Source organism: Bos mutus, chromosome 17 (genome assembly GCF_027580195.1).
Source record: "Bos mutus isolate GX-2022 chromosome 17, NWIPB_WYAK_1.1, whole genome shotgun sequence".
NCBI lineage: Eukaryota > Metazoa > Chordata > Mammalia > Artiodactyla > Bovidae > Bos > Bos mutus.
In genome coordinates this window covers 32,357,192-32,370,517 of record NC_091633.1, presented here as the reverse complement: position 1 = coordinate 32,370,517, position 13,326 = coordinate 32,357,192, and the positions used below count along the sequence as shown (strand labels likewise).

The following is a 13,326-nucleotide window of genomic DNA, read 5'->3' as shown; positions in this document are numbered from 1 at the left end:
AGGGTCTCCACGGGGCCCTGCACACACGGAAGGGACCAGGCAGCTTTCCTGGCCCTCTGCGGGATCATGCGGCCCTGGCAACCAGTGCACCAGCCTAAAGCAAACAGCACTGCCTGCTAAGCCAGGGAAATGTTTGCTCGTGGCTTCCCTCCCCACTCACCGAGGCCATTGCCAATGACACATCAGTTTGGGCCATCTCTTCCTAAAGGGCATGCCAGGTTTATAAACCCATTTTAAATGAGTTTTTCAGCTGGAAACATCATGCATGGAATGCAAAGAAGATGCCATCTTTTTTTCTAAAGCACTTACTTCCTGCAGCCTGCAAACACCATCTCTGAGGATTTAGAATACCAACACTGTTTTTAGAATTAAGTTCCCCAGTGGCTCAGTGGTAAAGAATCCACCTGCAATGCAGAAGACGCAGGAGACTCAGGTTCCATCCCTGGGTTGGGGAGACCCCTTGGAGGAAGGGATGGCAACCCACTCCAGTATTTTTCTCTGGAGAATCCCAGGGACAGAGGGTCCTGGTGGGCTATAGTCCACAGGTTCACAAAGAGTCAGACATGACTGAAGTGACTGAGCACACGTGCTGTATCTTCTGTTCAAACAGCCACTTAGCTAATTTCATTCTATAATGTATTTCAGTTTTACCAAGCCACACAAAAATTCAATAATGCTAAATAGCATAGGATAGTTTTATAGCAAACAGTTTGCTAGTAATTTCAGAGGTTTACAGATATTATTAAATACTTTTCCTATAGGCTGCTTTCAACAGCTATGAAATTTCATAACTAAGTCTCAGATGTATTACCTAAGTGTCATTTTGATCATTTTATTTATTTATTTTTAGTTTTGGCTGCACTGGGTCTTCACTGCTACACAGACTTTCTCTAGTTGTGGTGAGCGGGGGCTACACTCTAGCTGCAGTGTGGGATTCTCACTGTCAAGGCTTCTCTCGTGGAGCATGGGCTCCAGGGTGCACAGGCTTCGGCAGTTGTGGTACATGGGCTCAGCAGCGGTCCCTGGGCTCTAGAGAGCAGGCTCAATAGTTCTGGTGCATAGGCTTAGTTGCTCCGTGGCACGTGGGATCTTCCCAGATCCAGGATCAAATCCATGTCTCTTGCATTGGCAGGCAGATTCTTTACCGCTGAGCCACTAGGGAAGTCCCTTAAGTGTCTTTTTTATGTTTCTTTGTTTTTTAAGGAGTGGGCATGTCCCTTTAGAGTATCTACCTCATTATTTTTATATCAGAAAAAGAATTCATTCATATTAATGGAAAGAAGGAAACCACATTGTCTATAACAAGATTCCTTTGACAAATGACAAAATGCATATCAGAAACATCAAGAAAAAAACAACATAGTCTATCAAGAGATCAGGTTCTGGAATACCAGAGAATAAGGATCGTCTGCTTGCAAAAGTCTCATTCATTCATTCCTCTAACAAGCATTTAAGTACAACTTCCTGCCAGGCCCTGTACTAAGCACTACAGCTGGGACAGGAGGGCTAGAAGAATTCCCATATCTAACCACTACATGGATGTTTTCTTGTTTCATTCAATTACTCAAATGTATGCTTAAATTGGCTAAACAATATTTTTGTTACTATTTCTCAATCCTGTTTTAGAAGAGAACTTGAGTAAATGAGGATAGTCAAATAAGAGCTAGATGAAATCAAACACACTAATGTCTTTCCATTACTCCAAAGGTTTCAACCATATGACAGAACAAAACACTCAGTTTTCTGGGTACACCCAGGGAAAGATGGTTGGCAATCTGAGGTAAGTGTAAGGTGTTAAAGGCAGAACTGATTAGACTGGTGATTTTGCTGCTTCTTCCTAACACATCCTAAATCAACACCTGTTTCATCTCTGAGGAATATGCAGGTTAACATCTAACTTGTCTCCAACTTGTGAAGAAACAGTTGCCATGACAACTGAACAAAAAGTTTAGTGAGCAAAATTCACCAATGAAATGCAAAAATCCAAATTCCATCTAACTGACATACGTGTACTTGTAAGCAAATGCTAGTTTTCTGTTTGTTAAACCATCAAAATAAATGAAAATATGTTCTGTGAAAAGTTCCATGGATACAACATTTAAACACACACATTTTTGTCACAGTAGGTCACAATTAAATAAAACGAAACAGTGATTGTTTGACAAGTAAATCTCAGCAGTGTAGCATTTAGCATTACAGGGTTTCAAGTGCACTTTCTTCAAGGAAAACCAGATACTTCTAAAGTTAGTATATTTCTTGGGTTGTGCTAAATTGTCAAGTAAATTCATGTATATATTCCATTTCTACTGATATCCATTACTGATATCCCCAATTTCCCAGATCTAATGCCTAATGATCTGAGGTTGAACTGATGTAACAATAATAGAAATAAAGTGCCCAATAAATGTAATGTGCTTGAATCATCCCCAAACCATCCCATACTCCCCTGGTCCATGGAAGAACTGTCTTCTATGAATCCCATCCCTGGGGTCAAAAAGGTTGGGGATGGCTGGATTACACAATGTAACCTAGGGTATATTCAAATAAATGGACTATCAATTTCTCTAGAAAAATCCTTCTATCATCAACACACAGTTTACTTAGGCTGTCCACATGTGACAGATGTGTGGTTACATTATTAATATCCAACATACAATTATCCTCACTAGAAACTCAGCTGAGGTTCCCACCAGATATGCAGGTTTCCCCTCAACCCCCATCAGCTCTGGGGGATGAATTTCTACTGCCCCAGTGACCACTCTGCAGGAACTGGTGGTCATTTTCAAGTAGATACCCATAAATAATCAGACACTAGTGGTCACTGATTTAAAGGTGTATTTTCTCAAAAACAGAAATGCTCTTATATGATGATGAAAATGTCTTAAGTGTGGTGATAAAATCATCTTCATAAAGCAGGCACCTATCTCTTCATAACACAACACTGGGTGCAAATTCCAGAGCACGATCTACATATGAAGCAAGATTCAGGGACAAATAACTAGAAAAATATTCCAAACGTATCTATGAATGAAAAGCACATAGTTAAAGAGAGAGAAACATGATAGCGGGGGATCCAGACTCACACTAATACTGAAATCTCATGTAACAGAAAGCACCTGCCATCTAACACATACCCAAAACATCAGAGTATTAATGGTTGCATTTATTGCACTTAATATATTGTGTTATTTCGGCACAAACATAGAGTGCAGTAAGAAATAGCATGATGTGTGAGATGGCACATTGTCCTTCCCAGGAGTCCATCACAGAGGCGGCTGGACATTTCCGGCTGAACACAGAGGGACAGCAGCCCACCCCCTTGCACCCCCATCCTGCCCCCACCCCATACGCTGCAAAAGAGTGTCTGTGTGGCCTGAGCGGTGAGTCATGGATGTTCCACTTGCAGACAGGGTGGGGTTGAGGGAAGTCACCATTACATGCCCAGTTAGCTGGAAAAGTCCATCCTGTTTTTCCTCTTTTACATAATAATCATTTCTCACAAACCTGAGATAAGAAGAACACTTGGTAAGTAGGAACACACCAGATATTTTAGCATTTTTATCCACAAAGGGAAAGACTGACTTTTACAGCCAAGGACGTGATCTCATGGTGCAGGCCTGATCGTTCATGCCAGCAAGGGACTCGGACAATCAGGATAAAACATGTGTTCTTTTGTGCCCACACCAAGAAAAACAGTGTCTGGGGAAATCGCACAGCACCAGTTCTCAAATCAGATTCACCCACCAGGAGTTCACACCAACAGCCAGATCATTTCAGGAGCACAAGGACAATCTTTTACGACTTCCTTTGCCAAGGAAAAACAACTGCAGGGGCTTCCTTAGGCTGATCTGATGGGCAGACCATGGGAAATACATTCCAAATCCACGGTGGCAGAAATCAGCCCCTCTTTACTTCTACCCTCTGTGCTTTAAAAGACCGCGTGACCAGCCCATCTCTTGAGACCACCTGCTAAGTCAAATGACAACATGTAACACAACCATTTCACATTCAGAACTTAAAACCGTAATACGTCTCTCAGCTTTAAAAACATCCAATCCCAGCCCCTTAAACTTACTCAAGCTTCCCCCAAATCTAAAAAGTTGTGTTACCTTTTTCCAAACACACTTCAAATAAATCTTAGTTAGATCTCTCTTAATCCAGGTGATCACCTGGGGACCTGGCTGCAGCTCCTGAGCCTGGTGGACACCATGCTGGCTGAGGTTGGGGGAGGCAGGAAACTTGCCCCACTAGTAAAAACTGTGCACACAAGTATCGCCTTCAATTATCAAGTTCACCAATTAAACTGGCCTCCTAAGGATCATCAAGAACTTAGGTGTTAAGTATATTAAAATTCACAGCATATTACTCTTAATAACAGGAACTACCAGTTATTGTAGCAAAGAAGAGAAAATCTATAAAGACTTTTTATACAAATTGGGTTTCTCAGCAAATCTTACACTTAATCCCTACCTCACAATGGTAAATACCCCAGAGCGTACTTAACATTTAAAACAACTTAAATCACAAAAGTAACACAAATTCATTAGGGCAAAACCCAAAATACCAACCAAATGTAAAACAGAGAAGAATCAAATAAAAATTTCACCCACTGCTTGACCGCTGCTGTTAAAATCCTGGTAGCAGGGCTGCTCACCCTCTTCCCACGTGCGTGGTCCCACACCTACCTTCAATATCATTCACAAGTTTATATTGTTTTTACTTTTTCTAGAGAACACCTTTGCATGTGCACATACACACACACATGTACACATATAAATACACATGTACATGTATATGTACACAGAGTCAAAAAATAAAGATTTGGCAGTTGCAGAGTGCCATCCGCCATCCAGTTGTATCACTTCACCTAACAAATTTTTCCTTTCCACTTAAATAAGATTTTATTCTTGATAGGAAAAACTTGCAAATAATTCTGAAAAACATACCACACTCCTAAAGCCAATCCTGACTGCCCAGCCACCTTCATCCAAATCTGATGAGGGTCTTAGCACTCCTCTGAAAATTCAATCTGTTTCATGACCAACACCATCGAGGTGAAAAAGAGAAGTAATAACAAGTTGCTTCAGCTCTGTCTCAAGTATCCCAACTAAGTAAAGGAGAAATCAGCCTCTGAAAAACAGCTCAGTTTTTGAAAAGCCTCAATATGAGTGATACTAAATTCCATGAGTTAAGAGGCCCTTGGTAATACTTAAAATCATTCTGTACTGCATTTTACTCTTTTCACAAGATTTTCAAATATATTACTTTCAAATATATTACCTCCCTATCGCAACCTTATTACACGGGAAGGATCCAATCACCTTACTTACAAATGACAAAAACTGAGGCCCAGAGAAACGGAGAGACACGCGGGTCTGTGCACACACATGGTGGCACAAAGCGGGATGAAACTGATGGCCTCCTTGACTGGTCCTCCAGGTGATTTGAACGGAACCCACCTTATGAGCTAGACTCTGACCCCAAATTCTTAACACCCTCCAGGGCCCAGCTCAGGACCAGGAGATGCGGTGGGGTGGGTGTACTGACGAATCGCATGATTTATGTGTCACGTGTCTTATTAAAAAGATCATTAAAAATGTGGTGTAGTGGAGCTAGCTGTGTTTTTTCCAGAATATTCCTCCCTTACCCCAGGAAAATCTAGTTAGATGCTAGCATCCTGGGAGCTGGTGGGCGGGCGGGGGGAAGCCCTCCTGCTAGAGGGAAGAGTAACTCCTGGCCTGGCCCTCAGTCACAGCGAGGATGAGAACAGTGTGTCCTCAGTGAGGTACTTAACACAAGAGTGTGCTCCTTATCAGCGTCTGAATTATCTTCCTGTTACAGTTTCCAATGTGTTCTCTGCTGCTGATGCATGTCGGTGTAGGATCTGCTGTCCTTAGATGTCCTACCCTGGTATGTACAGGTGGAGCTCAAAGTCACACACCCACGAGCTAAGCATCAGACCCTCTCAGATAACGATAAGTGGATTAAATTATACTAACCCTGGAGCAGGTGACTTAAACGTGGAAGACGTGGATTAGCACGAACTAGGCAATGTGACTTCAAATATTCAGGACTGGAGGGGTGTGGGGGTGGGGTCTCTCCCCAGCACTTAAACAGTCAGTGGCCTAGCGGCTGAGATGCTCTCCTGACCCCTCACGTCCCAGGTGACACACATACTTCCTTCATCTACCTGGTCCCAAATAAGACACTGGATAACCCATGATCTTTTCCACCTCCATCTTACACACACATCTGAGGCGGAAACTGGTCCGCTAATTTACCAGAGACATTTAAAAATAAGATAAAATTTCAAACTTGAAGAAGACATGAAAGAAGTTGGTGGACACATCTTGGCTTTCAAAAGTTCCTAAAATGAACATGCTGACCTGAGATGCAAGGCAACCAGGAACCCAATTCTATTTCTTATTTGAGCTGCCAGACACATAACCTCATTCTGTTCTAATTTATCCTTCTGGAAAAAATTCAAAAGCATGTGTGTGTGTGTGTGTGAATTAGTTAAAAGTGAAAGCAAAAAGAAGAATTCTTTCAGATTTCAAGACCATAATGCAACTTTATAACTTTAAATGGAGCTTATACTTCACAAAAACCATAATCATAATTCCTTCTCTCAAACTTATAAATTCAATCTCTTCTGATTCTTTTCCTGTTTTCCTAGCAAGCTCTTTCCTCAAAGCTATGAAATGGGCTTCCTGTCAAGATCCTCAAAGAAATACACGTAAGAAGGAATCTCAAATGTGATGATTCTTTGCCCAGGAAGTACAAAGATCTGAAAAAGACCTGCAAGGTAAGTTACTTACCCTGGTCCTCAAAGTTCCTCTCTAATAAGTTCCAGAGAACCGGAGGGACATAAAGACGGCTGGGAGGTCAGGGACGTGGTGAGGCCCAGGGTTAATAGAGCACTATCCAGGGCAAGACTGCGGAGGAGTAGGGAAAAGTTTAAAATAACTAGCGGAAGTCCATCACTGCAAGAAGATATAGAAAACCTCTAAAACAAAAATATGTATATATATAAACTGGATCTTATTTTTACTTAGGTTTTTCCCCAAATACATAGCAATCTATGTTACAAAACTGCCCCCAAAGCCTACCTGAATCTTCCTTTCCTTCTCAAGATCTACAAGTTACCTCCTGTAATTAAATGCACTGAAAAACACTAAATTCACATTAGGCGTGCTAGAGTTTTAAGGTAAGGTTTACACCTTAACTTCTGGAAATCTATACAACCACAGAGCCCCCAAGGGCAGCTCATCACCCCTCTGAGGTACCCGTTCCCCTGAAAGCACAAGCCATGTCCTATTTGGCTAAATCTTACACAGGGCAGGACTGGGACATTTTCCAGGAGGCTTTCCCAGGATGGCTTCACAGCATCTGAGAGTTAAGTCAGGTGACAAAGCAGGAGGAAAGACTCGCCCTGGCGCCCCGGGTCAATGTGACGTGTCATGGTTGATTTGTCCTCATCTTCCTGAGTCTTTACGTCATCTTTTCCAAGGTGAGCCCACAGCAGACACACTGCTGAAGGGTCCTGGGATCACCAATTCTCTCCAACACATTTACCTCCAAAACTTGCAGAAAATCCTAAAGCAGTCAACAAAGACAAAACCCATAACCAGTCCTTGGCCCAATTTTGTGTTCTTCACTAGACACTGACAGGAAGTCAGAACACTACACTGAAAATGTTCCCACCAAGTTAGAATCAGTTTCCCTAATATGGCCAGGGCCTAAATATAGCCACAGTATTTTTTTGGTTCAAAATACACTCCATTGCAGTTGTGGATGGAGGGAAACACTGGTGGGCAAGTGAGCAGAGAGCATGGCAAACCATGGCCAGGCATTTGGGGCTCTCACACCCTAGACAACGGCTGCTCAAGCAAAGATAGCTGTAACTCATGCCCTGTTCCCTCCAGGCTTTGTCCCCCCACCCCCCACCAAGTCTGGGTTACTGGAGGAAGAGAAGAAATTACACACCCTGAGCCTGAAGTAATTCTACCGTTTCCAGAAGCAACAGAGCATCACTAGGACCCACAGCAGTGAAAGGCGCAGAATGCCCTACTCGAATTTTAACGATTCAGTTCACCTGCAGAACAAGGGAGAATTTAACGAAGGTGTGTCAAGTCTTCACAATTTACCTTCCAAACAACAGCACACACCCACACACACACCACAGACACTAAATACTGGTAATATTCACATAACTGCAACCAGGAGCTTTGTATGCTTTCAGTGAGTGGAATTTAAGAAAAACAAAATCTAGAGCATAAAACTTAGTCCAAAATGTATTCAAAGTTTCACTTAAAACTTTTAAAAGGCTTATTACACTAAGTCTAGACCTAGTGCACAGAGAGGAAGACTTTAAACTCTTTTTGCAAGACATTTTAGCCGAAAAGTGTCAGGATTGGAAGTAGATGCTCACTAAAATACTTGCTAGAAAACAACAGTTAAGGGGAAAGAAATGAACTTCTCAACGTAAGCGTGCTGAAAGGCAATATAAAAAGGCCTCTTTTAAAAGAGCCCTTGAAAGCAGACGAGCCTAGAGATTTCAGACTGGACTGTCTGGTCACACAGCTCGAGTGAAATGCAAGTTCAGACACCAGACAAGCTGCTCGGTTCTCTGCGACTTTACGTCTGCCCGGCTGTAAAATGGGAATTATGGTCTTAGCCGCCGCACAAGGTTGTCGGGGAAACGAACCAGAGAAATCAACCTAAGGCACCCAAGATGCCAGCGCGCCCCCCGGGCGAGTGGCGCGTCTCCGGGGGGCGCGTGTTGGTAGGGCAGGTCCGAGCACACACACGCCCCAGCTTTGTTAGCCCCCCTCCCTCGGCCACTTCCTAGAGCATCTCGGGCCCCTCACATACCACGCCGGGCCCCCACGACGGGGATACGACACGCTCCCATCCACGCGTCCGAGAACCGGTCCCCTGCTCAGGGAGAAGGAGGGTGCCGCGCTCGTGCCGCCGCGCGCTTCCAAGTTCAGAGCAGAGTCACGGACACAATAGGGCCGAAGCGGCGCCCCGGCCCCCACCGCGGCCCCCAGACCACCGGGCGGCACCGTGGGAGTCCCGGCAACCGCGAGCGGGAAGGGGGCCCGTGACCGCGCGGACCAGGGCCTGCGGTGCCGGAGGCGGGGGCTTCGTGGCCGGCGGCAGCGGCCTGGGAGACCCCGTCCCCTTTTCCTTTCCCCCATCCCCTTCCCCTCCGCCCCCTGCCCGCCTGTCTCCGGCCCCTCACCTGAAGGCTGGCCCCTCCCGGGGCGCCCGGCCCGGGGCAGTCGCCGCCGCGGAGCCGCCGCCGCCCTTCCTGTTGAAGAGCCTCTGCAGCAGGGTCGGGGCCATGGCGCTGCGGCTCTGCTGCGGCTGCGGCTCCGCGGCCTTGGCCGGGCTCAGCGCGCGGCCGGGGGCGGCGGCGGGGCCATCGCGGCGCGGGGAGCTGTGCTCGGCGCCGGGACCGCCGGCCGGTCATATGACGGGGCTGGCCCGCCGCCGCCGCGCGCTGACAGTTCTCCCTGCGGGAGGAGCCGCCGCCGGCGCGGGAGGAGCGCGGGAGGAGCGCAGCCGCCGCGCGGCAGCCATTGGCCCCGGGACCCCGCCCGGCCCCGGAACCGGGGGGGGCCGGGGACCGGGGGAGGGGCGCGGGAGGCGGGGGTCTCGGGGGTGGGTGGGGGCGCGGCGCTTAAAGGGGCCGGGGCGGCGCGGGGCCGGGGGGGATGTGGGAGGCGGGAGCCTCCACGGGGTGGGGCACGACGCTTAAAGGGGACCCAGCGGGGGAGGAGCGCAGCGCTTAAGTGGGAGAGGGGGACAGTCGGGGGGCGGCTCAGGTGGGCCGGGAAGGTCGAGGCAGGGGCGCAGGGGGCGGGGCCGGGGGCGGGGCCCGGAGTGGAGGCGGGTTGGTGGTAGTGGCGCGCTGGGGGGGCGGGGCCGCGGGGGGGGGACAGCGTCCCGTGGGGGTGGGGCGGGGCGCGCGGCTCTGCGGGATGCCGGGGTTCCCGAGGCTGCAGGGGTCAGTTGGAAGCGTCTGGAGAGCTGCAGGGCGGGTCTTTGTTGTTTGGAGACAAAGCCCCTGAACTTGGGTCCTGCCTGTGCAGGTGCGCGGGCTCGTTCACCGGAGGCGTGCTCTGGGGGTTGAGTGGACTCTCACCACACCCAGGGTACTGATACATCTGCCGTATGGGCTTGCTTTTGTGAGTTTTCTTTTTAATTTATTTAAAAAATTTGGTCGTATAATTTGCTGTTTGGCGTCTTCGGCCATCATTTCCATAGTTACATAAAAAGTTGCACGTGAAATCAAAAAGCACGTGGAGTTCACTACAGGGATTTAGGAATTTACGCTGTTTTATAACAAGGGACTGCACTCCTGATATTTAACAGACCACATCCTAGTCTGATACCAACGGCAAACGATGTTTGATGTGGGGAAGGGGAGAACTTAACCATGGTACCTGAGTTCACTTACCTTTCGGCCCCACCTGATCTCCGTGAGCACTCCAGCCTGGGGCTGTGAAGGACCTTAGCCTTATAACGCTGGCTCCACAGCTTTAAAAAAAAAAAAAAGCTGAGATCCGACTCTGCCTCCTACGTGTCCTTCGTGAGCAGCAGACTCTGAGTGCTTCACCTCAGACTTGTTTGAGGGAGGACCACTGGAGACTCAAAAAGACAAATGTATTTCCATGAATAGAAATAGTTCAAAATATCTCTTGTGGGTCCATTTTAGTTTGCATTATCAATTTTTATTGCATAGGTTTCTAGCCTTGGTGAGATACTAGCTGTGAGTGAAGACGTGATGAAATTTCACAAAGGTAAGGAAAAGGTGGTAGAAATCGAAACTTGTTTTTTTCCTTCAGATTTTACCATTAACATGGTGGATTCAGTATTCTTGCTGGTTCATCCTTCCCCACCATGGAGTGTGCACAGACCCCTGATTTGCAGCTCTGCTGTTCTGTTTATTGAAAGCAGGTACGCCACAGGACTGCCAGTATTGGTCAGTATCTGGTATTCCAGGTATTGGTCTCATCTGTTAGAACTTTATTTTAAAGACAAGGTCTGGGTAATACATAGCCTGCAAAACACCACCCTCCCTTACCATGTCCTTGGTCAGAAAAAGTCTTTTATTCTTTTCTTTAATTTTTATTCTTTTAGTTTTGTTTTTGACTGCGCTGGGTCTTGGTTGCTGCACAAAGGCTTTCTCTAGTTGCAACAAGCAGGGGCTACTCTTTGCTGCGGTGCTCAAGCCTCTCATTGTGGTGGTTTCTCTTGTTGCAAAGTATGGGCTCTGGGCTCTCTTGCTTCAGTAGTTGCTGCTTGAGGGCTCAAGGGCGCAGGCTCAGAAGTAGTTGTGGTGCAGGGACATAGGTACTCTGCAGGATGTGAGATCTTCCCAGACCAGGGAAAACTGTATCCCCTGCATTGGCTGTGTGTGCTCAGTAGCATCTGACTCTTTGCCAGCCCATGAACTGTAGCCCACCAGGCTCCTCTGTCCATGAGATTTTTCCCAGCAAGAATACTCAAACGGGTTGCCATTTCTTCCTCCAGGTGACCTTCCCCACCCAGGGATCGAACTTGAGTCTCCTGCATTGGCAGGTGGATTCTTTACCACTGAGCGACCTGGTAAGTGTGGCTTCTTATCCACTGGACCACCAGGGAAGTCAGGTCTTTTATTCTTGAAAGTAAAATCTGGACACTCTGTGGTGTGCATAGCAGCTTTTGTAACAGCATACCGTAGAGGAATTTGGCATGACCTTTGTTCCTCACTTCCTAGGGCTGTTTCTGTCCCAGCCCCATCCTAGGGTGCAGGAACACTCACCAGAGGCAATTAAAAACTCAGCCTGCCCCACCATTATCTTCAGTTTTGGACCTGATTGGACACCTCTAAAAGAAAAAGTGTGCGTTTAAAGCTATTAAGAACGTTCTCAGGGGAGAAAAAAAGGAACTGAAATGGTGCCCTTTTTTCACTTTGCTTCCTCTCAACACCACATTGTTCCTCATCCTAGTTCTGGCCACACCTCTCTTGCCTTGGATTTTAAAGTATTATAAAAGTCCTAACGAACTGAGTTTTGGGAGGCAACTCTGGACAGCTGTAGCACCTCGCTTTCATTATTTCTCCTCTTGGCCATCTCGGGCCTTTTTTGAAGTCCCGTGTGCCCCCTGTCATCTGTGGGTCACTGCCTCTTCCTGAGGCTTGACATCACCCCAGGCTCCAGCACCGGTCCTTCTATTCATCTCACCCACCCCACCCTACTCCGTTTTGGAAAATACATCCACTGGCTCATCCTGTAGGCATCAAGAGGAGGAGGAAATCAAACAATATCCTGAACGTTTGGAGATACACAACAGCACTAAGGTGGACAAGGCTGTCTTCCTTGTCCTGGTCCATCCTGAGACCTGGTGCGCATTCCCTGGCATCAGTGTGAGTTCTGTAAATTGCTTCAGGTGTGTTGCTTCTACGATCAGACTGTCGTTGTCCCTTAGCCTACCCGATACCTGTTACCCATTCTTCCCAATAGAAGCCCAGTCTTGTTCAGGTGTCTGTTCCTCTCCCGGCCCAGGGTGCCTCAGGGCAAGCCAACTGTGCCCAAACTGAGTCTGAATGATCTACGGGTAATCCCATTGCTTTTGCAAGGTGAGCTAATGGGGAATGGGAGGCTATTCTAGGCAAGGAGGCAAGAGGGAAAGGAGCTGGCAGAGGAGACATTCTGGAAGTCTCCTCACTCTTTGTAGATAGCTGTAAGGAGAGGGGTGGGGTTTTTTCTTCTTTGTAATGCTATAGCTGTTCTGCAGCCTGAGCATGAAACCAGCCAGAGCAGAGAGGTGTGGCCCTCGATAACATTTCTGAGGCACAATCCTTGTACCTCATTCGATGAGATAATAATCCCAACCTTCCCCCTCATTTGATGAGATAATGGCTCTTGTATCTGAAGCCAAAAGCAGCATATAAGAGAGGGTCCTGTTTTCTGTCCTGGATTGCTTGTCATTTGAGACAAAAAAACCCTACCTGCTTAACCCTCAGTGTACCAGATAAAACAGTCATCACCAATGGACCTGTTCTGTTGTTTTCATATTTTTGTCATAATTTTTTCAAATTATTAACAGGAGGTAAGAATAAAGGAATGCTAAAAATAATTTTGAACTAAATTTTACTATAAGTTTAAAGATAAAAAAGTCAACTTTTTATTCCACATTTTCCTAAATTTAGAGGAATATTACCCAAATGGACCCGGTCCCTTGAATACAGCTATTGACAGAACAGAGGATTATGGATTTTTGCACCTCCAGCTCCATTCGTGGATCTTGTGAGATAGCAGGCATCAGGCATGT

General features: G+C 46.7%; 1 protein-coding gene and 1 long non-coding RNA gene across 5 annotated transcripts in view; both read right to left on the bottom strand.

Moving 5' to 3' along the window:
• FNIP2 (folliculin interacting protein 2) overlaps positions 1 to 9,616 on the bottom strand; it is a 127,905-nt gene extending 118,289 nt beyond the window's left edge. For 2 of the 4 annotated variants that reach the window (XM_070386442.1, XM_070386444.1), the window contains exon 1: positions 9,248 to 9,616. In XM_070386442.1, coding sequence (XP_070242543.1) covers positions 9,248 to 9,351 — 104 coding nt within the window. In that variant the 5' untranslated portion in view covers positions 9,352 to 9,616. Of the gene's footprint in view, positions 1 to 8,874; positions 9,176 to 9,247 lie in introns of those variants that run through there. The other 2 variants (XM_070386445.1, XM_070386446.1) reach the window with 2 other exon arrangements.
• LOC138991442 (uncharacterized) lies at positions 6,588 to 8,192 on the bottom strand. Its single transcript, XR_011467386.1, has 3 exons — positions 7,987 to 8,192; positions 7,334 to 7,596; positions 6,588 to 6,935 (listed from the first exon to the last, which is right to left on the bottom strand). It is a non-coding gene; the product is annotated as an uncharacterized lncRNA (long non-coding RNA).
• Positions 9,617 to 13,326: the final 3,710 nt, after the last annotated feature.